The following is a 27,265-nucleotide window of genomic DNA, read 5'->3' as shown; positions in this document are numbered from 1 at the left end:
AGCTTGTCTTGTCCCAGTTTTTCATCTTGGTTAGCCTGTCTAGTCACAGTTTTTCATCATGGTTAGTGTGCTTTCCCACAATTGTTCATCATAGTTAGCTGGTCTTGTCTCAGATCTTAATCAAAGTTAGCTTGTCTTGTCACAGTTGTTCATCATGGTTAGCTTGTCTTGTCGCAATTGCTCATCATGGTTTGCTTGTCTTGTCACAGTTATTCATCGTGGTTAGCTTGTCTTGTCACAGTTGTTCATCATGGTAAGCGTGTCTTGTCACAATTGCTCATCGTGTTTATCTTGTCTTGTCTCAATTGTTCATTGTGTTTATCTTGTCTTGCCACAGTTGTTCATCATGGTTAGCTTGTGTTGTCGCAATTGCTCATCATGGTTCGCTTGTCTTGTCACAGTTATTCATCATGGTTAGCTTGTCTTGTTCATCATGGTTAGCTTGTCTTGTCACAGATGTTCATTAAAGTTAGCTTGTTTTGTCACAATTTTTCATCATGGTCAACTTGTCTTGTCATAGATATTCGTCAAGGTTAACTTTTCTTGTCACTGTTCATCATGGTTAGCTTATCTTGTCACAGATGCTCATCATGGTTAGCTTGCCTGGTCACAGTTGATCGTTATGGTTGTCTTGTTGCAGTTGTTCATCATGTTTATCTTGTCTTGTCACAGTGTTTCAACATGGTTAGCTTGTTTTGTCACAGCAGTTCATCATAGTGAGCTTGACTTGTCACAGATGGTCATCATGGTTAGATTGTCTTGTCTCAGATGTTCATCATGGTTAGCTTCTCTTGACACAGCTGTTCATCATAGTTAGCTTGTCTTGTTCATCATGGTTAGCTTGTCTTGACACAGTTGTTCATCATGGTTAGCTGGTCTTGTCATAATTGCTTGTTATTGTTAGCTTGTCTTGTCTCAGATGTTCATCATAGTTAGCTTGTCTTTTCACAATTGTTCATCATGGTCAACTCGTCATAGATGTTCGTCATGGTTGTGTTGTCTTGTCACTGTTATTTATCATGGTTAGCTTGTCTTGTCACTGTTATTCATTATGGCTACCTTGTCTTGTTACAATTCTTCATCATAGTTTAGCTTGTCCATACTGGATTTCTCTCCAGTAGTACGTGGGAAGAAGGTCTTCCAGCAACCTAAGGATGGTCGTGGGTTTCCACCCACCATAATGCTGGCCATTGTCGTATAAGTGAAATATTCTTGAGTACGGTGCAAAACACTAATCAGATAAATAAATAAATGGTTAGCTTGTCTTGTCTCAGATGTTCATCATAGTTAGCTTGTCTTCTCACAATTGTTATCACAGTTAGCTTTTTTTGTCACAGTTGCTCATCATGGTTAACTTTTCTGCTGACAGTTGTTCATCTCAATTAGATTGTCGCAGTAGTTCATCATGGTTCAGTTCATCAGTTGTTTTTCTTGGTTAGCTTGTCACGTCATAGTTGTTGTTCTTGGTTAGCTTGTCTTGTCGCAGTTGTTCATCATGGTTCAGTTCATCAGTTGTTCTTCTTGGTTAGCTTGTCTTGTCGCAGTTGTTCATCATGGTTCAGTTCATCAGTTGTTTTTCTTGGTTAGCTTGTCACGTCATAGTTGTTCTTCTTGGTTGGCTTGTCTTGTCGCAGTTGTTCATCATGGTTAGCTTGTCTTGTCACAGTTGTTCTTCATTGTTGGTCATGTCATACTTCTCTTTTATACTGTCACATTTCTTTGTCATGATTGTTGTAATTGACATTTTCATTTAAGAGATTATTGAAATTGTAGCCTCTATCATAGAGGCATGTGAGAAAAGCCTGTGCCAAACTGTTTGTTCCATAAACTAAAACATCAAAAACCATGTATATTTCAAATTTTGTCCAATTCCAAGAGCTACAATTTTGATAATCTCCTCATTTCTTGTCTTGTTTGTCTCATGTTACATCATGCCATGTTTTCATTATAATTCCTTTTCAAGGTCAACGGGTCATTATAGAGGTCACACATAACATCATCTACATGTACTTACTGGAATGCTTGCCTTGTTAGATTAACCAGCCAGTAACTTAGCTCTGAGCATGTGACTGTTATGTGACTGTCAGGGTAAGTTGACTTTTATCTTCAAAGAATATGGTTTTCACGGAGAATAAAAAATCTTCTATTTGAACATAATATAACTAGGACATTCACTCCTACTAGTAGTGTCAAGGGATTTCATTTTACTGGATTGATATGTGTTTCCATAACCAGTGTTCATTTTATGTACTGTACTTTATAAGTTGATTCTTCTGGAGTGTTTGGAGTTAATGGGCAATACAAACGGAATTCATGTCAGTAGAAAGGTCTTCAAACCACATCCAAGAAAATAGCTTCTTTATTGTTTATATTTTGAATATTTCTGAATGAGTTATAACTTTCAAACTGTTGCATTAATTTGCATTGTGTCATTTTTCCAACCAAAATTCCCTCCATCAAAAACAAAACTAATCCATTTTGAAAGTTTTTAATGGTTATTCTGTGATGTAAACTTCATTTTTATGTTGACTGGTTTTTTTAAAGCTCCATAAAGACAGTTCTGGTTGTAGTATTTTCTCTCAAACTTTTTACAAAAGGCTTTTACAAATTTTACGAACATTTTTCTTTCCAACATTGCAGAATGACTCAGGAGTGACAATGGTCAAATGCCAAATGGATTTCACGGCCGTGAAAGAGGACGAAATCTCCATGTGGAAAGGTGAGCTCGTGCAGCTTGTGAGTGCTAACCAGCACAATCGCTACCTCGTGTACCGACCAGCCAATGAGAACTCTCCCGCCGCTGAAGGATGGGTCCCTGGCCATGTGATTGGTCAGAAAGATGGTGATAATGGCTTCAGGTCAGTGTCAATGTTTTATTTGCTGCAGATGTCCGCGAAGAATCATTGATAATAGTTATTCTCGTATGATTTGGAACACCTGCCATGCACCAACCACATCAGTCATATTATTAAGATGTAGCAGATAGCTCTTTTTTAAGTGGGTCGAACAATCAGTTGGGGGTTCGTTGGCTGTCAAATTTTCAAAATCTCCTGACATAAGATATTCATTTAGCAAAGAGTCTGAGTGTACAAAGACAACAAGAACGCTTTTTGGTGCTGTACCATTGGAGTGAAGACCAGAAAGTTTAATTGAAATATGCATAATTTTACTTGAACTTTGGAAAAAGAGCAGAGAGGAATTCAATATCATCAGGTTTTCTTATAACCTTGTATTTTGACTCCTATATCTTCTCAGTGGTAAATAAATCTGGTTGTATGTATATTTATGCATGCTTGGAGTTTTACATTGTACTAATAATTTTTCAGTCATATGATGATAATCATTTGATATATATGCATGTAATGTGCCTTCTTGTGACATGGCGAGTCCACTGAAGTATCAGACACCACCCATGACACCTGACACCAGGCCAACCAGTCCTGCTTCTTTGCTGTAACCTCTCAGTGCTGAACGATAAACAAGCCTGCAACAAGTGCCTTTTTTAATGTATTTAGTGTGACCTGACCCAGGTTTGATCCCAGGCCTCCCAACACTGACATTTAAAATAAAGCACAGGGAATGCTTGTATATAGTTATTGACTATTGTATGTACCGGTATATAGGTACTGACTGTTGTATGTACTGGTATATAGTTACTGACTATTGTATGTACTGATATATAGTTATTGACTATTGTGTGTACTGCTATATAGTTACTGACAATTGTATGTACCGGTATATAGTTACTGGCTATTGTATGTACTGGTATATAGTGACTGACAATTGTATGTACTTATATATATATAGTTACTGACTGTTGTATGTACTGGTATATAGTTACTGACTATTGTATGTCCTGGTATGTAGTTACTGACTGTTGTATGTACTGGTATATAGTTACTGACTGTTGTATGTACTTATATATATAGTTACTGACTGTTGTATGTACTGGTATATAGTTACTGACTGTTGTATGTACTGGTATATAGTTACTGACTATTGTATGTACTGGTATATAGTTACTGACTATTGTATGTACCGGTATATAGTTACTGACTGTTGTATGTACCGGTATATAGTTACTGACTGTTGTATGTACCGGTATATAGTTACTGACTGTTGTATGTACTGGTATATAGTTACTGACTATTGTATGTACTGGTATATAGTTATTGACTGTTGTATGTACTGGTATATAGTTACTGACTGTTGTATGTACTGGTATATAGTTACTGACTGTTGTATGTACTGGTATATAGTTACTGTCTGTTGTATGTACTGGTATATAGTTACTGACTATTGTATGTACTGGTATATAGTTACTGACTATTGTATGTACTTGTATATCATTACTGACTGTTGTATGTACTGGTATATAGTTATTGACTATTGTATGTACTGGTACATAGTTACTGACTATTGTGTGTACTGGTATATAGTTATTGACTATTGTATGTACTGGTATATAGTTACTGACTATTGTATGTACTGGTACATAGTTACTGACTATTGTATGTACTGGTATATAGTTACTGACTATTTATCAGTGATTAACTTTTCATGCCATCTTACATAAAGCTTTTCTTACACTCCAGAAAACGACAGATGCTGAAACTTCCAAAATGGAAATCAGCTGAAAGAAAAGATATGGATGGACGCAACAGTATGGAGAGGCGAAGTAAAACACTAGGGAGAGAACCCAGGTCTGCGAGGGTGTGTATAGTTATCTCCCTTTGTTGATGGAAATGGTTACAATAGATCTGAAATGATGAATGTAACAAGATATAGTATTATTAAGAGACATTATTATATACTATGGTACTTTTTTCTGTTCTGTTCTTCCTAAAGTATGTCGACAAACAGTTCAAACATTGAAGTAGAAGCATATTTTACACCTATTGGTGTTTTAAACAAATGAAGTCTCCATTTTCTAGGTACCTGTATATATCAACAGCTATACTTCTTCCTGTTAAGGCATGTGGTGCTAAGTGCCTGTATTCTGTTTGTTTCTTTTTTGACCAATCAGCTGTTGAATCCTGATCACATGTTTGAGGCTGGACCAATCATACAGCAGCCCTTGGTGGATGTAATCCTGCATGCGGGGGAGACTGCCGTGTTCACATGTAAAATCTGTGGCAGACCTAGACCGAATATTACGTGGAAGTCACCAGACTCCTCAGTTATCTCCCCTGGTCCAAGAGTCACCTTAACGCACACGGATGACGGAGTTTTCTCCCTTCATGTGAGTTGCGATACATGCAGTAGGTGTATGCTGAATTTTGCTAATAATATGGAGTGAATCTCTACCCTGCAACCTTTTGACACATCCTGTGCTTTCACTGGGTAGAAAGTCATGTGACACACAATTTATTTTCCATCCTGGTCTGCTTGTTTGAAAGTGTGTGAGCTAATACTGGTATTACGTCATTTTATAGATCTGAAAAATTTGGCGAAACTGAGCAGCCAATACGGTTGTGTACAGCCAAATATGACAGCAGGAGATTTACTTTATTTTTAATTTAGTTTATATTTACTTTACTTTTTATTTACTTTTATGTTACTTCGGGGGCCTCCGTGGCTCAGTTGGTTAGCAGCGTAATGACCCAGGAGTCTCTCACCAATGCGGTCACTGTGAGTTCAAGTCCAGCTCATGCTGGCTTCCTCTCCAGCCGTATATGGGAAGTTCTTGCAGCAACCTGCGGATGGTCGTAGGCTTCCCCCACCAAAATGTTGACTGCCGTCATATAAGTGAAATATTCTTGAGTATGGCATAAAACACCAATCAAATAAATAAATAAATAAATTTACTTGTTATATAATTTATTTTATATTTAATTTACTTTCACGCCATTACTTTTGAACTAAGACAAAATTGAAGACTTGACTTAAAGTTAAGTCTGGCACTTTTGAGAGACACTATTGAACACTGGGCCCAGATATCAATATGGGTGTCTTTGCGTCTATCACACTTTGGTTGCCCTGTAATACCTGATCCATATATTGTTGTATGCCAATAAAGGAGGGATGCAGATCTCTGAATTTGCTTAATTGCATATACATATACCTCGTGTCATTGAGATTATTTTTAATTTTTGTGTTTATTTTCCTTTGAAATCTTCGCTAACTACCTTCTCTGCTATCACAAATCATACAGTCTTAGATTTATTGATTGACAGTAAGGTCAGCATTGTGCAATTGCCAAAGATGACTAAGCTGTTTTGTGTGTTTATAAGTAGCTATTTGTATCTCTCTTTCCATTGCTTAATTTTCTTGGAATTGAATTCAACTGTGCTAAGTATGATGTTGATATCTACCCGTCTGTCTGTCTGTGTGTCTGATAGATGAGTCACATACAGCTAGAGGATAGCGGGGAGTACACATGTGTGGCCAGCAGTGAGCTGGGCTCTACCGTCACAGCAGCCCGACTCCTGGTTATAGGTAAGCTCAAAGAAAGGCAGGTAGACGTATAAAGATCATTTTTGGCCAATCACACTGGATTCCTGGATTCCTGTCATTGCCCCCACATCGTTTTACCGCCTGTATTTTGCCGAGAAAATTTCCATAATAATTGTATACATAAATTCCACTGAAATAAATGCTTTTGTAGTTGAAAATTCGCAAGATTTACTGTATAACAATGGTTAGTGAATTGGTCAGTGTGGGCTTTTCACATGTGTTTTTCATTTTCATGTTATTTCATTTTCATATTGTTGTGGAATAGACTGAATATTTCTTTGGTAATATGCATTTAAACACCTTTGGCAATGTGCTATACACCATACAACACATTGCTTTTTACACCAGAAAATAAGTGTTGCAGTAGTTTTATCACAACCTAATCCTCTTATCACTCATGATTTAACCAAGATGTAAAAGCTCTTTAGCTATCATATCATACATTTCTAAGACTCCTAACAGAACCAAACTATATCTTTCTTTTACAATGCCCAGATAAACCTTTTGCACCTGGGCGACCTATTATACGTAACCAGGTGGGTAACGCAGTTCACCTGGAGTGGCCTCCCCCTCCCCAGATAGGTGGGATTCCCGTTCAGGGGTATACAGTAGAGGTGACAGACACAGGTGAGTTCAGTCTTCTGTTTGTATCTCTTCATTTTGAGAGAATAAGTGGTAGATGCATGATGCTTGTGTGTGGCTGTTCATACAGTTTACATTTGTTAAAGATTACTTCCACCAATACGGTGTGCGCATCTGTACGCCAATTGTGGGAAAGTTCATCAGTAACTTGCCAAAGGTTACAGGTTTAAAGCGGGGGCCCAACTTGTTTCACCCATAATACTGACTGCCATTTTGTGCAGCTGCAACATTCAACAATTAAATCATTAAATAAATCATTCTAGGTTTCCTGTCAAGTCATTTTAGACAAAAAAATTGAACCATTTCACATGGTATCTGACATTTTTTCTTCCTTATTTCTTGACTCATGGAACAAAGTAACAACAAATATACTTTACATGTAAATATATATATACACATGTAGTACCTGCATTTTAGTTCTAGCATTAGTTTGTGTAGTTAGATAGGAGAAAATGGTTAAAAAAAGAAATGGAAAAGCATTTGGTGTCAGAAGTGGGATATATATATTTCTATCAAACTTTCATTTTGATTTAATTTTATATCATTTTTAGTAAGTCACTGAGAAATTCCGTCAGCTAGACAATACTTTAGTTTCAATTTTGTGTGAAATGAGCTCAACCAGGCATTACTGTTTAGTTTTAAAGCCCAGAATACAAATAATTACAACCAGAAAAACTTAAGCAGTGATGGCAGCTAACAAATGGTCACATGTTGCCATTGAAATCTGGCCTCTTGTCAATTTTTCTCAGGGTTTTAGACAGCCCAGGATGAGTTTCCACTAAGCGTTGTGATTTAAATGTGCATATATTGTGTGAATGATTTCAAAAATTTGGTGTACATTCGGACGGCTTGAAATCTAGTTTAAGAATTTACAAGAAAATTTGCTTTGTTAAGTTATTGAAAATCTTGAAACATGAGTGATCAAAGTGTGTGCTTTTCTCCTCAGGGTCTAATCTGTGGCACGCGGCCGTGGCTTACGTGCCCAGTTGTTCTCAGGTGATCGAGGACCTTTGCCCAGGAGTGACTTTCAGGTTTAGAGTCAGCGCTAACAACGCAGTGGGGATGAGTGAGCCGAGCCCCCCGTCAGAGCCCGTCACCATTCCCACAGAGACTGGTAAGGCCGGCAGCGTGCAGCTTAATAGTTATTGGTTCCCACTATCAGAAAGGGCTGTAGGTTAACACCTTATCTGTCAGCCCATCTGTCTGTCTGTCACACTGTGAGGAATCAGTTTTCCAACCTTTTCCCTAAATGGTATGGTCATACTAAACTGAGACTTTAGGTGGCAGACTTCACCATGACAGGTTAAGGTAATTTTTTTTTATTTTGTGGCCGTTTCATCCATTTTATCAGTTTTTGGACTTTGACACAGATGGATATTTTACATTGTTTTACTGAAACAAGCTACAGATCAGATTTATGTCTTGGTCCATTTTATCCATTTTCAATAAAATTATGTTTGAGGCTAATTTTCTGATGGCTTAAATCATTTGGGTATTTTGCTTCTGCTAGTGAAAGAAAGCTAAATACATACAAGGCTAAGAATTAATAGTGATCTCTGAATACTCTCACCTGAAAGTAGGTACGTAAAAATACACAGTCTGAGGCAAATTAAGGCATTAAAATGACATTTTTCATTCAAACACTTAACGGTAAGTTCTTGTGATAAGAAATGATTCAGACTTCACAAAAATGTTGAGAGTTATCCTCTAAGGGGGATGAATCAATCAGAATCCCGCAAAATGTGTTGCTTGACAAATGCTACACTTTAAGCAAAGTACAATAATTTTAAAACTTCAGTCAGATTTCTCTCACGAATGTTGGCATTGTTTTGAGTCTCCTGTCGGGTGTTTCCACAGAGCTGAGTGAGGGAGAGGAGATGGGAAGGGCAGTGTGGAAGTGTACATATCTGGACGACTACACAGAGGTGGGCGAGATCTCACGGTAAGGATGGGAGCCCTAGACATATTAGAGGATCATGGGAACAGGGCTCGCCCCTCGGTAGACAGAATTTCTAGCCTTTTCTAACATGTCAATCAGACAAATCAATCAATTGACCAATCAATCAATCACTCAATTAATCAACCAGTCAATAAATCAATCGACCAATCAATCAGTCAATCGACAAATTAATCAATCAATCAATCAATCAACAAATCAATGGACTTGTCCCCAGGGGCCGTTTCTCTGTGGTGAAGCAATGCGTACAGAAATGTTCAGGACGGGACGTGGCTGCCAAGTGTATCAGTCGCCGCCTGGTAGCCAGCGAAGCCGTCGAGACAGAGTTCAATACTTTACAGAGTCTGCAGCATTGTCACCTGATTCACTCCTTTGATCTCTACCTGACGCCCAATCACCAGATCATCATCCTAGAGCTGTGAGTACTGATGGCGTCCCCATACATTCTGGGAGGTTTGATGTGATCACATGCCTTTGTGCTGTGATGTCATCACTTTACAGCAAAGAAGTTTTATTTAAACAAGGCTGGTTATATGTTTAAAAATGTAATCACTGGTGTATGATTAATATTATCTGCAAAAGATGACTTCAGTTTAAAGCGACGACGCCAAGTTAAGTCAGTTTCGAAGGATCATGATGGTTGAAATTTCGACCTACAACCTCTCAAACACAAAAGTAATGTTGAGTTTCCATCATGATGACTGTGACATTCACTGTTGATGATATCCCTGTAGTGTGCATATCCCCATGTTCAGAGTAATGCCTACCAAAACACACCTGGCCACCAACTCCAAAGCTTGTCAAACAACATGACACCCAACAAAGACAGAATCTGGGACAGATTCTAAAAAGCCTTTTTAGGATTCCAGCCAAAACATGAAACTGTCACAATGCTTGTGTTTTGGTGATTGCATGGAGGGGAAAATTTGACACATTTTTCTTCAGATCAAATTTCAAGGGTCCCCCCCCCCACCCCCAAAAATTATAAAATTATATTTCAACTTTTGACTTTGGTCAGAAATGGCTTTCTAGAATCAGCGTCCATGAACACCATGAGTATTGCACCACTGGTAGAGCTCTCTACAGACCTTAGTGACAGACTAATACTGTCCTGTCGGTATTAACAGAAGTGTTCAAAATGGAAACCATTGGCAGTAACTCTAGCTTAGTTTGTATCAAGTCAACATTTTCTGCCATGTTGTTTAGAAAATATGTCATTTATATTAAGACAATCCCTTGTTTCAATTAATCAGAGAATCATAAAAAAAATATATAATATTATTACTTGGAACGATGTATGGGTTAAATTTCTAATAAGCACGAAACTACATAGGATTCTGGGGCCACTTTCACAAAATATTTTAACAAATCAGTTGTTTAGGTTGTTGTTCCATAAGGCACAGTCATTTATGAGAAAAGTTACGCAGAATTTATTACAAACTTTTGAGAAAGTGGACCCAGCTTTTTTACGCTGCAGGAATATGTACATCTCTGACAATAATCAGTGTATCCAACAAACGTTTGTTCAACTAATAAACTCATTCTTTGTTTTCTTCAGGTTACCATTTGGTCGCCTTTTCGACTACATCTGCAGTTTCACAACGACTGATGAGGTGCAGATTTCAGTGTATCTCCATCAACTGTTAGATGTGGTACAATACCTGCACAACTGTAGGATAGCTCATCTCGACATAAAGGTGGGTTCGTCAGCTGTTAGATGTGGTACAATACCTGGATCCATCAGGTGTTAGATGGGGTACAATACCTGGATCCATCAGCTGTTAGATGAGGTACAATACCTGGATCCATCAGCTGTTAGGTGTAGTACAATACCTGGATCCATCAAATGTAACGTAGTACAATACCTGGATCCATCAGCTGTTAGACGTGGTACAATACCTGGATCCATCAAATGTAACGTAGTACAATACCTGGATCCATCAGCTGTTAGATGTGGTACAATACCTGGATCCATCAAATGTAACATGTAGTACAATACCTGGGTCCATCAGCTGTTAGACGTGGTACAATACCTGGATCCATCAAATGTAACGTAGTACAATACCTGGATCCATCAGCTGTTAGATGAGGTACAATACCTGGATCCATCAGCTGTTAGACGTGGTACAATACCTGGATCCATCAGCTGTTAGATGAGGTACAATACCTGGATCCATCAAATGTAACATGTAGTACAATACCTGGGTCCATCAGCTGTTAGACGTGGTACAATACCTGGATCCATCAAATGTAACGTAGTACAATACCTGGATCCATCAGCTGTTAGATGAGGTACAATACCTGGATCCATCAGCTGTTAGACGTGGTACAATACCTGGATCCTTCAAATGTAACATGTAGTACAATACCTGGGTCCATCAGCTGTTAGATGTGGTACAATACCTGACCCCATCAACTGTCAGACGTGGTACAACAGCTGCACACCTGCAGAATTGCTTGTCTCCATTTAAAGGTGGGTCTATCAACTGTTAGCAATGCGTCTCCGTATAAAGGTGGGTCTGTTAACTGTTAGATGTGGTACAATGCCTGCACTACTGTAGAATAGCTCATCTCCATATGAGGGTGGGTCTATTAACTGTTAGACATGGTACTATGCCTGCACACCTGTAGAATAGCTCATCTCCATATAAAGGTGGGTCCATCAAGAGTTAGAGGCGGTACAATTTTTGCACATCTGTAGGCTCATCGCCGATATAAAAGTGGGTCTATCAACTGTTAGATGCGGTGTAATGCCTTTACATCTGTAGAATTGCTTGTCTCCATGTAAAGGTGAGTCTATCAACAGTTAGATGCGGTACAATGCCTTCACATCTGTAGAATTGCTTGTCTCCATATAAAGGTGGGTTTATCAACTGTTAGACTTGGTACAATACCTGCACTACTGTAGAATAGCTCATCTCCATATAAAGGTAGGTCTATCAACTGTTAGACGCGGTGCAATGCCTGCACATCTGTAGAATAGCCCATCTCCATATAAAGGTGGGCCTATCAACTGTTAGATGCGGTACAATGCCTGAAACACCTGTAGAATAGCTCATCTTCATGTAGAGGTGGGTGTATTAACTGTTAGATGCAGTACAATGCCTGCACACCTGTAGAATAGCTTGTCTCCATATAAAGGTGGGTCTATCAACTGTTAGATGCGGTACAATGCCTGCACATGTGTAGAATAGCTTATCTCCATATAAAGGTGGGTCTATCAACTGTTAGATGCGGTGCAATGCCTGCACACCTGTAGAATAGCTTGTCTCCATATAAAGGTGGGTCTATCAACTGTTAGATGCGGTACAATGCCTTCACATCTGTAGAATAGCTTGTCTCCATATAAAGGTGAGTCTATCGACGTACTCTAAAATTAAAACATTTCGAGATCATGTTCCACACTGTTTAGTCTAATTCTGAACTGATCACTATGACCACAAAGAGGGCCGGATTTAAGATTGTGTGTTAATTTAAGTAATTTCGTTTTCACTTCTGTTCAGCCTGAAAATCTGATGGTGGACCTTGGGGAATAACTCCGACTGTCAAACTGGTGGATTTTGGGGATGCCAGACATATTTATAATAATTATTACGTCCATCCCATGGTGGGAAGCCCTGAGTTTATGTCCCCAGAGATGGTGAAGGGCACACCTGTGGCACTTCTCACAGATATATGGTAAGGATCATTTAACACACAGCCTTGTCTTTCAGTCGCTAGGACACACAAGGTACAGGTTCAAATCTCAACCTTGGACAGGAAATTTGATTTATCTGCTGCTTCCACTATCCATGTGGCCCTGGTGATCCCTTGTCTTCCACCAATATGTAAGAATACAGAGAATACTTTGTGTCTCAAAAAGATGTTCTCTCTGATTAAATGAATCAAATAAAATAATCAATCAATCACTAAGTCATCTATTCTTCCTTCAGTCATCAAGTCAACCCATCCATCAATCATTCACTCCATCAGTCAGTGAAACTTTCTTTCTCAATACAGAAGGATTTTGGATGTGCCTGAATCATGTTGAATCAAACCAAATACAGTAAACAAGCAATGCTTCTATTGACTAAATCAAACCAAATACAGTAAACAAGCAATGCTTCTATTGACTAAATCAAACCAAATACAGTAAACAAGCAATGCTTCTATTGACTAAATCAAACCAAATGCAGTAACAAGCAATGTATCTCTCGATTATATCAAACCAAATACACTACACAAGTAAACTAATCCTTTATTCGGTCAGCCAATCCATCAAAAATTCCACCAGTCAATCAATAAAACTTTCTGTGTGTGCTTCTCTATACACATGTTGAGTAGTGATGTTTTTGAGATTACATCAAACCAAAGACATGTACACTACCCTGTTTCCTCTAAAATTTGGGACACCTGGTCTGCTCATTTGGGACACCTGGTCTGCTCATTTGGGACACTTAGTCTGCTTATTCGGGACACCTAAACTGCTCATTTGGGACACCTGGTCTGCTCATTCAGGACATGTACTTCAAGCAGGAATATTGAGTTTCTTTTTTCTCGCATGATTAGACCATCTAATGAACAACATACTCATATCATTACTTTCCCAAAAGGCTGGTAAAGACATGTAATATTCTACCTTCAACATTACTAATATCTGTCCCAAATTTTAGAAGAATTAGGATAACGGCAATCACTGTTAAGGTCATCTCCAGGATCCTTCTTTCAGTGAGCTAGTCAACCAATCGAGCCATCCTTCAATCATTTTATTAATGACTCAAACTTTCTTTCTGGTTACACCAGGAGTGTGGGTGTGCTACTGTACGTGATGTTGAGTGGGGTTTCCCCATTCCTGGATGAAAGCCTGGAGGAAACCTGCTCAAACATTCTGCGGACAGATTACTGTTTCCCGGAGGAGTATTTCGCTAAGGTTTCCCAGGAGGCTAAAGATCTGATCAGCAGCATGCTCGTGGATGAGCTGAGGTAAACACAAGTTACTCACGTTGGTGTTTTGAAATTTCAGAATCATTTATTGATTGATTGATTGATTGATTGGTGCTTAATATGGTGCTGAAGAAGTTTATTTACTTATTTCATTAGTGTTTTTAAAAACTTTTAGCTTTAATATATCATGATAGGTATGTGGGTTGAGAAATCGCGGGGTGAAGCAGTGGTTATGATGTTCAAGCTATGAAAATGTAATCATCTGGTATTTAAATCATGGGTTTTTGGTAGAATTGCATAAATCGAGGGAATCAAATGTTGTTGTGAGTGAAGAGATATGTTTTGATAACAAATGTGAGATATTATTCACACAGTATGAAATACCCTGCAGCTCTTTTTGTTTGTTAAGGAAATTTCACTTGGTTAGTAATCAGGATGGGATCATCAAGGCTCCAGAAATAATAAGATAATCCTGAGGTGGCACAATCCGAGGTGTGGGCGAGAGTTGATTAAACACAAGGTGTCATTTCACTCACATCGAGCCGTTTGTACAGATCATTGAAGACTACTGGTCTTTCATCAATATGATATGTCTGTCTGTACATCACGTGTGAGAATATTCATCAATAACTTGCCAAAAGTTGGTGGTTTTCCTCAGGCACTCAGGCTTCCAATTCGTGATTAGGGCGATCAGCAATGATCAAACACAAATACTAAATCAATAAATAAAAAAACAATATACGTCACTTAGATGAGGGCAGTCAGTTCTGGATGGATGAATTGCCCACAGATGAAATAAATAAACCAAGTGACATTAATGCCACCCTGATGGTAGCCTAGTGATCTCCACAAGCTTCAGGTGACACACACATACCTACCAACTTAATGCCACCCTGATGGTAGCCTAGTGATCTCCACAAGCTTCATGTGACACACACATACCTACCAACTTAATGCCACCCTGATGGTAGCCTAGTGATCTCCACAAACTTCAGGTGACACACAGATTTTTACCCACAAAGTGACCTTAATGCCACCCTGGTGGTAGCCTAGTGATCTCCACAAGCTTCATGTGACACACACATACCTACCAACTTAATGCCACCCTGGTGGTAGCCTAGTGATCTCCACAAACTTCATGTGACACACAGATATTTACCCACAAAGTGACCTTAATGCCACCCTGGTGGTAGCCTAGTGATCTCCACAAGCTTCATGTGACACACAGATATTTACCCACAAAGTGACCTTAATGCCACCCTGGTGGTAGCCTAGTGATCTCCACAAGCTTCATGTGACACACAGATATTTACCCACAAAGTGACCTTAATGCCACACTGGTGGTAGCCTAGTGATCTCCACAAGCTTCAGGTGACACACAGATATTTACCCACAAAGTGACCTTAATGCCACCCTGGTGGTAGCCTAGTGATCTCCACAAGCTTCAGGTGACACACAGATTTTTACCCACAAAGTGACCTTAATGCCACCCTGGTGGTAGCCTAGTGATCTCCACAAGCTTCATGTGACACACAGATATTTACCCACAAAGTGACCTTAATGCCATCCTGGTGGTAGCCTAGTGATCTCCACAAGCTTCAGGTGACACACAGATATTTACCCACAAAGTGACCTTAATGCCACACTGGTGGTAGCCTAGGGATCTCTACAAGCTTCATGTGACACACAGATATTTACCCACAAAGTGACCTTAATGCCACCCTGATGGTAGCCTAGTGATCTCCACAAGCTTCATGTGACACACAGATATTTACCCACAAAGTGACCTTAATGCCACACTGGTGGTAGCCTAGTGATCTCCACAAGCTTCATGTGACACACAGATATTTACCCACAAAGTGACCTTAATGCCACACTGGTGGTAGCCTAGTGATCTCCACAAGCTCCATGTGACACACAGATTTTTACCCACAAAGTGACCTTAATGCCACACTGGTGGTAGCCTAGTGATCTCCACAAACTTGAGGTGACACACAGATATTTACCCACAAAGTGACCTTAATGCCACACTGGTGGTAGCCTAGTGATCTCCACAAACTTCATGTGACACACAGATTTTTACCCACAAAGTGACCTTAATGCCACACTGGTGGTAGCCTAGGGATCTCTACAAGCTTCAGGTGACACACACATATCTACCAACTTAATGCCACCCTGGTGGTAGCCTAGTGATCTCCACAAGCTTCAGGTGACACACACATATCTACCAACTTAATGCCACGCTGGTGGTAGCCTAGTGATCTCCACAAACTTCAGGTGACACACAGATATTTACCCACAAAGTGACCTTAATGCCACACTGGTGGTAGCCTAGTGATCTCCACAAGCTTCATGTGACACACACATACCTACCAACTTAATGCCACCCTGGTGGTAGCCTAGTGATCTCCACAAGCTTCATGTGACACACACATACCTACCAACTTAATGCCACCCTGGTGGTAGCCTAGTGATCTCCACAAGCTTCAGGTGACACACAGATTTTTACCCACAAAGTGACCTTAATGCCACCCTGGTGGTAGCCTAGTGATCTCCACAAGCTTCATGTGACACACACATACCTACCAACTTAATGCCACCCTGGTGGTAGCCTAGTGATCTCCACAAGCTTCAGGTGACACACACATATCTACCAACTTAATGCCACACTGGTGGTAGCCTAGTGATCTCCACAAGCTTCAGGTGACACACACATACCTACCAACTTAATGCCACCCTGGTGGTAGCCTAGTGATCTCCACAAGCTTCATGTGACACACACATACCTACCAACTTAATGCCACCCTGGTGGTAGCCTAGTGATCTCCACAAGCTTCAGGTGACACATAGATATTTACCCACAAAGTGACCTTAATGCCACACTGGTGGTAGCCTAGTGATCTCCACAAGCTTCATGTGACACACAGATATTTACCCACAAAGTGACCTTAATGCCACCCTGATGGTAGCCTAGTGATCTCCACAAGCTTCACGTGACACACAGATATTTACCCACAAAGTGACCTTAATGCCACCCTGGTGGTAGCCTAGTGATCTCCACAAGCTTCAGGTGACACACACATATCTACCAACTTAATGCCACACTGGTGGTAGCCTAGTGATCTCCACAAGCTTCAGGTGACACACAGATATTTACCCACAAAGTGACCTTAATGCCACACTGGTGGTAGCCTAGTGATCTCCACAAGCTTCATGTGACACACACATACCTACCAACTTAATGCCACCCTGGTGGTAGCCTAGTGATCTCCACAAGCTTCAGGTGACACACAGATATTTACCCACAAAGTGACCTTAATGCCACACTGGTGGTAGCCTAGTGATCTCCACAAGCTTCAGGTGACACACAGATATTTACCCACAAAGTGACCTTAATGCCACACTGGTGGTAGCCTAGTGATCTCCACAAGCTTCATGTGACACACACATACCTACCAACTTAATGCCACACTGGTGGTAGCCTAGTGATCTCCACAAGCTTCATGTGACACACACATACCTACCAACTTAATGCCACCCTGGTGGTAGCCTAGTGATCTCCACAAGCTTCATGTGACACACACATATCTACCAACTTAATGCCACGCTGGTGGTAGCCTAGTGATCTCCACAAGCTTCAGGTGACACACAGATATTTACCCACAAAGTGACCTTAATGCCACCCTGGTGGTAGCCTAGTGATCTCCACAAGCTTCATGTGACGCACACATACCTACCAACTTAATGCCACCCTGGTGGTAGCCTAGTGATCTCCACAAGCTTCAGGTGACACACAGATATTTACCCACAAAGTGACCTTAATGCCACCCTGGTGGTAGCCTAGTGATCTCCACAAGCTTCATGTGACACACACATACCTACCAACTTAATGCCACCCTGGTGGTAGCCTAGTGATCTCCACAAGCTTCAGGTGACACACAGATTTTTACCCACAAAGTGACCTTAATGCCACCCTGGTGGTAGCCTAGTGATCTCCACAAGCTTCATGTGACACACACATACCTACCAACTTAATGCCACCCTGGTGGTAGCCTAGTGATCTCCACAAGCTTCAGGTGACACATAGATATTTACCCACAAAGTGACCTTAATGCCACACTGGTGGTAGCCTAGTGATCTCCACAAGCTCCATGTGACACACAGATTTTTACCCACAAAGTGACCTTAATGCCACACTGGTGGTAGCCTAGGGATCTCTACAAGCTTCAGGTGACACACACATATCTACCAACTTAATGCCACCCTGGTGGTAGCCTAGTGATCTCCACAAGCTTCAGGTGACACACACATATCTACCAACTTAATGCCACGCTGGTGGTAGCCTAGTGATCTCCACAAACTTCAGGTGACACATAGATATTTACCCACAAAGTGACCTTAATGCCACCCTGGTGGTAGCCTAGTGATCTCCACAAGCTTCATGTGACACACACATACCTACCAACTTAATGCCACCCTGGTGGTAGCCTAGTGATCTCCACAAGCTTCAGGTGACACACAGATTTTTACCAACTTAATGCCACACTGGTGGTAGCCTAGTGATCTCCACAAGCTTCATGTGACACACACATACCTACCAACTTAATGCCACACTGGTGGTAGCCTAGTGATCTCCACAAGCTTCATGTGACACACACATACCTACCAACTTAATGCCACCCTGGTGGTAGCCTAGTGATCTCCACAAGCTTCATGTGACACACAGATATTTACCCACAAAGTGACCTTAATGCCACACTGGTGGTAGCCTAGTGATCTCCACAAGCTTCAGGTGACACACAGATATTTACCCACAAAGTGACCTTAATGCCACCCTGGTGGTAGCCTAGTGATCTCCACAAGCTTCATGTGACACACAGATATTTACCCACAAAGTGACCTTAATGCCACCCTGATGGTAGCCTAGTGATCTCCACAAACTTCATGTGACACACAGATTTTTACCCACAAAGTGACCTTAATGCCACGCTGGTGGTAGCCTAGTGATCTCCACAAACTTCATGTGACACACAGATTTTTACCCACAAAGTGACCTTAATGCCACGCTGGTGGTAGCCTAGTGATCTCCACAAACTTGAGGTGACACACAGATATTTACCCACAAAGTGACCTTAATGCCACCCTGGTGGTAGCCTAGTGATCTCCACAAACTTCAGGTGACACACAGATATTTACCCACAAAGTGACCTTAATGCCACACTGGTGGTAGCCTAGTGATCTCCACAAGCTTCAGGTGACACACAGATATTTACCCACAAAGTGACCTTAATGCCACACTGGTGGTAGCCTAGTGATCTCCACAAGCTTCATGTGACACACACATACCTACCAACTTAATGCCACCCTGGTGGTAGCCTAGTGATCTCCGCAAACTTCAGGTGACACACAGATTTTTACCAACTTAATGCCACACTGGTGGTAGCCTAGTGATCTCCACAAGCTTCATGTGACACACACATACCTACCAACTTAATGCCACCCTGGTGGTAGCCTAGTGATCTCCACAAGCTTCATGTGACACACACATACCTACCAACTTAATGCCACACTGGTGGTAGCCTAGTGATCTCCACAAGCTTCATGTGACACACAGATATTTACCCACAAAGTGACCTTAATGCCACACTGGTGGTAGCCTAGTGATCTCCACAAGCTTCAGGTGACACACAGATATTTACCCACAAAGTGACCTTAATGCCACCCTGGTGGTAGCCTAGTGATCTCCACAAGCTTCAGGTGACACACACATATCTACCAACTTAATGCCACCCTGGTGGTAGCCTAGTGATCTCCACAAGCTTCATGTGACACACACATACCTACCAACTTAATGCCACCCTGGTGGTAGCCTAGTGATCTCCACAAACTTCAGGTGACACACAGATATTTACCCACAAAGTGACCTTAATGCCACACTGGTGGTAGCCTAGTGATCTCCACAAACTTCATGTGACACACAGATTTTTACCCACAAAGTCAACCTAATGTTACACTGGTGGTAGCCTAGTGATCTCCGCAGGCTGTTCTCTCCAAGAACAGTGAGCACAAGGGAATTTTGGAAAAGTCCCTATGAAATATACTGACAGAATTTAATACATAATACATAATACATAAGTTAATACATATGTTAGGCCACCCTACAGTAGTGACTTTTATTAGTGTTTCTAATCTTAGTTTTCATCTTATCTTTGCTCAGCTTAAACGAACATGTGCATCCCCCGAAAAAATATCTTCACAAAGTCGTAATGTTGATGATTTTGTTGACAGCAAACGGCCAACTGCTCAGTCATTGCTGGGTGTTGATTGGGTGAAGCGAGGATTAGCTGGGCACCCCTCCACTGCCCGAGTTCAACCCATTTCAACAGGGAAGCTCCTGGACTTCATAGAGAGAAGAAAGCATCAGGTCATGCAGGAAACATGATTTTCATTGGACAGCACATCCCACATGTAGCTGTTTGATTGGTAGGTGTTTTATCCTTGATTTATGTGGGGTTTTGCTAAACTGAAATATTTTATTTATATTATATACTTAAAACTTACAGTTTAGACAGTAAGAAAAACAACAATGTGATAGCTGGCAAATGGTAAGACATAACCAGTGAAATACAACCTCTTGTCAGTTTACCTAAGTTAGGCTGTTAGTCTAACAGTTCATGTTAGAGACAGGTTACATGTGTTGTTGTTGTTGTTGGTGGTGGTGTTGGTACTGAGGGGAGAGAGGAGGGAAGTTTTGACAATTGCATCTTATCAGTCACCTGCCACACCTCCTAAATAAGTCAAAATTAAGGTTTCATAAAGCTACATGTATCTTTGTGAGTTATTAAGTGTAAATTTAGGAAAATTATTGCAATTATATAATTTTCGTGGAAGCACAAAAAGGGCTTAAATTGATAAAGAATCGATGCTGAAAGACAGGTGTGAGAGATAATCAAGCTCAAGGTATGCCCAACCTAAGCTGAATTTTAGGTATGGCATATTATTTCAAGCGGGACCAATTCTTCAGACTTTAACCCGGGAAACCCTATCTCCACTCCCAGCCAATCAGTGTCGATTTTGTATTCTGTTAATTAGCATAATGCAAGAGCATTCATGTTTGACATTTCAAAATATCTGCAAAGATATGGTTGCCTAAACATATGTACTTTCTTGTGTATGCTTGAGTGTATTAAATTGTGTACTTGATAGCCCCAGTATAGGTTTACTAAGTGGTCTAAAGAGTAAAATATGTTGTTTCCTTTCAGAATGTGTAAGAGATTTGAGAAATGAAATCCAGCAAACTGTGTCCTATGAGAGTTGTAGTTAGCTCTGGTTGACTGAAGCCACGATGTGATCCAGCGCCATTCAGCACAAACAAGTGAAGGATGATTTTGATAGACTTGTTATAACCAATCAGCACTGACGATTCAAAATGATATTTGGTTGGCTGAAAGTGACCAATCAGTGGGATTGTAACTAGTCAATTTTCTATACCATATCTGTGTGTAATATAGTATTTATTTGACAACAGCTTGTCTTTGCTGCAAACTGTTTTAGGTCTTGCTAGTAATATAACTATGTTAATCATATCTTTGAAAAATTTGTCACATCACATGCTTTGTGCATATGTGGATTGTCATTATTCAAGAAGCATTTTGGCATCAGCCTATACTTGCTAACTACATGTAACTAGCTCTTGGACAATTCATTATGAGGTATGACTGAAGGAGAAGTGTTTGGTCATCTGATCTTAACATGAAAGAGAAATTTGTTTAGATGATGAATTACATGTATCTTGTATTTCTTTCTTTCTTACTTTTTTGTACGGATTTTTATGTAAGTGATCATGTGTAAGTTGAAGTTCAAGTAGAGGGTGTTCCTACCCTCACCCCTGTACTGTTTGAAATGCCTGTCATAAACAGGCTGTGTGCCTTGGGTTGGGATGGGCGAGGGAGCGATGGGGTGGTGCTTGTTTTAGGGCCCACCCCTCTGACTCTTCTTAACGAATGTGTCTTCTTGCTGCACTGATCAACAAGCTAATTGTTCAGAGTTCATGATACCCAACCCATCACACCTGCCAAAAACTGCTTACATGTACATGGAAAGATTGTTGGCCCTTTCTTAAGTGTATTTTTATTATGCATTGTACCTGACTTTTTGACTACCAAAGAGACCGAAGGGAGAAAAGAGAAATGTTAACTCAACGTTGTCCGTTAAAATGAATTTTATCACCAAAATGCGATCTCCAATTTAAGCTTCATAAAGTCCATGACTGTACACTGTTTACTCAGGCATTGACTTTTCCTGATAATTAAAGGTCTTGACATTTATTTGACCTCATTTGTTGTTAGCTGACCTTGACGTTCATTTTAATCTTACATTGTCTGTTAATGTTCAAAAAGGTCGTTTTAAATTTCTGAACCTGATTTCATCGAATACTGAAACGTGATCAGAATGTCCAAAAGCACAGATGTGAATAAGGCCACTGACCTCCATAATGGAGAGAACATGTGACAAATTTCTATTTAAAAATATGTAGAGGTCATCCGGGTGATTTTATCCACCACCAAATGCCCATCTTGTTGTTCATTTAGTAAACACATTGCATTCATAATAGTGCGTGACTCTTAACATGTGTAAGATGAACACTTTCTGGCTGTGTGGTATTGACATCTGCACTTGAGACACTGGTGTCTGACCATTACACTATTCAGATAAGCATTACCTACTGAAGTCGTATTGACACTTGATATAATAAGTCATTAAGTCATCTAATGTAAATCCAGATCTGCCCGGCCCATCTGCGGTCATAACCTCAGGGACGATTTTCAGTTGCCTGTTGAGGCGGGATGGTATCGATTATGTGTGCCCGGTTAAATTTCCTCTAACCTACCCATAATCTCCACCACCATTGTGTATTGGAAATTTCCACCCCGGTCTCCGGTTTCCTCCACTCACAAGGCTGGCAGTGCAAGAGAAAAATTATTGAGTACCGCATGACGTTAAGGACAAATCAAATAGATAAATGTAGGTGAAGGAATAGTGAGTACACTACTGAACACAACGCTCACGAATATGTAAATTAGCTAAATGTGCGAAACCCTCACGGTATATTAGTTGATAAGTGGCGCCACATATCATCTCTTACTCTCCAGAGCCCATTTTGATTTTATTTATTTATTTAATTGTTGTTTCATGCCGTACTCAAGAATATTTCACTTATACGACGGCGGCCGTATGGTGGGAGGAAACCGGACAGAGCCCGGGGGAAACCCACGACCATCGCAGGTTGTTGCCAGACCTTCTCACTAGAGCTCATTTTGATAGTGCTAGATAATTGATAAGAATAACAAAGGGAGAGCAGTATAAATCTGTACTACTGACGACATGTTTGTTTTTGTATTTGTTGACAAAGAAGTATGTAAGGGCTCCCCCCCCACCCCCCAAAAAAAATAACACTGTGTAGGCCTATATCGATGTCTTGTTCATGCCAAGTTTTCAAAAAATGTGTCTTATGTCTCAAACTGCAATTTTTTAGTTTTTTAATATTAAGTATTTCTGATGTGGTGCTGTTCTACTTGATAAAATGTAAATGCTAATCAGTTTAGGCTCATCATGTAGTCGTTCTTAATTGTGTGTTATCAGGAGAGGCGTAGATATTGTGCCTTGGCTTTAGCAGAAACACCTGTTATAAATCTTGTTATAAGCTTTTGTCGCTGACACTCAAAAGTTTCTGTTTCCTTTGTCACTTTAATAGATGTCCTAACAAAAAGGAAATAACCACTGCAATTGGTTTCCGAACAAAAGAGCGGCAATCACGGCAATGGATGTCCGAACAAACGAGAGATAATCACGGCAATAGATGCCCCAACAAAAGGGAGATAATCACTGGAATAGATCTCCGAACAAAAGGGGGATAAATCCAGAATTGCGTGACGTTGTTGAGTGTGTGGAATATCTGAACGATCTCTTCTAGCGTGATTATCACTGTACTTGTGTAGTATTTTGGCTGTGTTATGTAAAAAAAACAGTTGCAGTTGCTGAAACATGTTTTTCTGTGTGTAACATTCATCAGAATATTGTGCATATAAGTTAACACAAAGTAATTTGTGAAAATGAATAAAATTTACAAGAGATAATGCCCCGATATTCTGTTATAGTCAATGAAAGAAAGCCAGTAAATACTTCAAAAAGAATTTTTTAAAAGCCCGCTGCAAAGGAAGTGCAAAAGGCTGCTTTGAAAACTGCTGATGCCAGTGTCACCCCTCGCCCATCTAATCCCCTCTGCCTCTTCCTACTACATATCCATATCCGTCCCCACCCCTGAGCCCTGCATAAATGTACCTCATATTTTTGTTTACCTAAATACGAAATCACCCTATCCAGATTGATTCTTCCCAGGAAATCTAGCCATTTTCATATAAGCTAGATGCCCACGTAAAGCAGTTGTAGGTGCAGCGTTTTGTTTTAAGGGCCAACTACCACTACCTTGTTTTAAGGTCATTTTACCACTGGCAGCATCGCGTGCTTAAATTCGTCTTAGCCGGATTATAGCATAATTATTTATTTATTTACTTATTTGATTGATTGCGGGTTAACGCGCTATTCTGGGGATATGTAAAGTGTACGACCGCAGTCAGCTTTATAGGTTTGGAGGCCTCCGTGGCTCAGTCGGTTAGCGCGCTAGCGCTGCGTAATGACCCAGGAGCCTCTCACCAATGCGGTCACTGTGAGTTCAAGTCCAGCTCATGCTGGCTTCCTCTCCGGCTGTAAGTGGGAAGGTCTGGCACCAACCTGTGGATGGTAGTGGGTTTCCCCCGGGTTGTGCCTGGTTTCCACCCACCATAATGCTGGCCGTGTCGCATAAGTGAAATATTTTTGAGTACGGCGTAAAACACCAATCAAATAAATAAATAAATAAATAAATTTATAGGTTTGAGGAGGGGCCTCCATGGCCGAGTGGTGAGCATGCTAGCACAGCACTGTAACACTGGAGCCTCTCACCAATGCGGTCGCTGTGAGAACGTTCGGCTAATGCTACCTCCCTCTCCAGCCGTACGTTTGTAGGTCTTGCAGCAACCTGCGGATAATCTTTGGTTTCACCTGGGTTCTGCCAGGTTTTCTCACACCATACTGCTGGCCGTGATGGAGTGAATGAATTACAAGTACGCCGGAAAACACTAACCAAATCAAATCAATAAATACAGATGGAGGACATCCGGTAGTCCGGAGAAAACAACCGACCACCGACAAGTGCCTATAATAATCTTCCTCCAAAGGTAAGGCTGCAGGGGATCCAGCGAGAGCCAGCCGCCAGCTGACGACCTCACTTAACAAAGGACGCTCAGCAACTACCAGCTGCCCTATTTACCTTGTAATTGCGCGCGTAAACAATCAAGAAAAGATGCGGTTTTTGCCAATAATAAAATATTGCCTGTACATCATAAACCATGTTCTGAGTCAACCAACTTCATATATGTGTCTGCCAACAACCCGTGGGTTGTAGTGGGCTTTCTCTTTGGGCTCTGCGCGGTTTCCTCCACCATAATGCAGGCCACCGTCTTGTAAGTGAAATATTCTTGAGTACGACATAAAACACCAATGTAGTAAATAAATAAATTGTATAATATGTAGTGCACATATTTTTTCAAATATATGCAAATATAAGCTGTATTATTTCAATTAAAAAGTCTTAAAAGAATAAAGAAGTAAAACATAGATAGAAATCGAACAGAATGATGTAGCGAACATGTATAAAACAGTGTGTGTTTTTTTATTTTGATGCATACCTTTGGAGACGGACGTGGTCAGTTTTTGTTATAAGTCGCTGTGAACATTATCGTTTAAAGCTCTGTATAGGACTGCTTCTTCTCACACCGGATTAACACGTGTTTATACGTACTCAAGGAGGAAGAGAAAGAGAAAAGGTTTAACAGCATACTGAGTAAACCTGTTTGGCTGTCTACAGATTTTATTAGCGGGAAATTTCATGTCATCTAATACAACGTACAAAGGCAAGCCATGCAGCTCTGATCGGTCAGAGTCTGACCATGTGCATGGGTATTGCATGTTAATTGCATGCCGGGTCGGACATATGCAGTATGGGTAGTCTTTCAGGGTGCACTCCTTCGAATTCCTTCACAGTCGGCTAACATCTAATCATTCTGTGGCCTTTAGACTATGTTACGAATGCCAAACGTTTTCGGTGCGCCTCCGTTCACGTCTTTGCCATTTTTTGTCATGAATTAAAGAAATCTATAGCGATGAGAAATATATTTGGTGTTGACTGTTCTTTTTATCTCCGGTTTATGGGTCTCTCCTGTCAGACAGGTAGATATTGATGAGTCGTGCATATTTTTACCACGAGATCACGAAGCAATTATCAAGCGATATTTCGACCTTGTCAGATCAGAAATAAGAGTTTTAACTTGATTTGAAAGTTTGACTTAAGTCATCCCGGGGCCTGATGTGCCTACAGTGCGCATAGCGTTGGACCTTAATCAATCAATCATTGAATCAGTCAGTTAATCGATCGGATTCCGGCCTGAGGTGCAGGCATTGCCTTGGCACATGCGCACAAAGCGTGGTCTTGGCAACAAGCCGTAACGAATGAGGTTGTTTCCTGGTCTGACTGGTTCAGCGAAGCCCCGTCACAACTTTGCGACTGTTTCTGACACAATGTTAGGACTTGAAAATTGTGGATTTTCGTACTGAGATCTGTACTCCTTCGTAATTATTCCTGAGTATTCATGATTGATTGGCATAACGCGTGTGACAGTTTTAAACCGTTACCACTTCTGCACGTGTGAATTGTCAGTTCTGTACAATATTGTACCGCTGTCTTAGCTGACCCTGTGATTAAGATGTCTGTCTTAAACCCAAGTTCTCAAAACGATGTGTAACACAGAAATCATGAAGAAAGAAGAAATAGGCAGTGATGTTGGAAAGACGGAAGAAATATTCTAGGCGAATGAGTAAAATCATTATCCAAACCATGTAGCATGCTAGTATTTAAGTTGTCTATAATAAAATATGTATCTCAGTTGCGCTTTGATTGCAACTTTTCATAGTTGCAACATTTCCCGGAGTTGTTTCCAGTTGTTACTTATAAGTCGGTTCAGTCCAAAGCCGTATGGTCACCAGCGACTGGGACCATCTCCGACCAGTTGATTTGAGTCGCGTCTTTAAGACAAAGAACACACTAGCACGAAGTACATGTCAGATGAAACACCATTAAATACTGACCCGGAAAATAGTTTGATTCATTTTTTATAATATTTTTCGACCTAG

The 27,265-nt window shown here is 40.5% G+C and overlaps 1 protein-coding gene across 1 annotated transcript in view; it reads left to right on the top strand.

Moving 5' to 3' along the window:
• LOC135464350 (kalirin-like) overlaps window positions 1–24,108 on the top strand; it is a 249,660-nt gene extending 225,552 nt beyond the window's left edge. The window contains 14 exon segments of the mRNA XM_064741776.1: window positions 2,641–2,858; window positions 4,596–4,713; window positions 5,027–5,242; window positions 6,342–6,438; window positions 6,952–7,083; window positions 8,045–8,212; window positions 8,956–9,040; window positions 9,273–9,473; window positions 10,614–10,752; window positions 12,559–12,583; window positions 12,586–12,733; window positions 13,838–14,017; window positions 20,267–20,461; window positions 21,241–24,108. Of these exon segments, the coding sequence (XP_064597846.1) occupies window positions 2,641–2,858; window positions 4,596–4,713; window positions 5,027–5,242; window positions 6,342–6,438; window positions 6,952–7,083; window positions 8,045–8,212; window positions 8,956–9,040; window positions 9,273–9,473; window positions 10,614–10,752; window positions 12,559–12,583; window positions 12,586–12,733; window positions 13,838–14,017; window positions 20,267–20,420 (1,881 nt within the window). The 3' untranslated portion in view covers window positions 20,421–20,461; window positions 21,241–24,108.
• Window positions 24,109–27,265: the final 3,157 nt, after the last annotated feature.

Source organism: Liolophura sinensis, chromosome 4 (genome assembly GCF_032854445.1).
Source record: "Liolophura sinensis isolate JHLJ2023 chromosome 4, CUHK_Ljap_v2, whole genome shotgun sequence".
Taxonomy (NCBI): Eukaryota; Metazoa; Mollusca; class Polyplacophora; order Chitonida; family Chitonidae; genus Liolophura; species Liolophura sinensis.
Note: the sequence above shows the minus strand (reverse complement) of the source record. Positions and strands in the feature narration are given on the sequence as shown.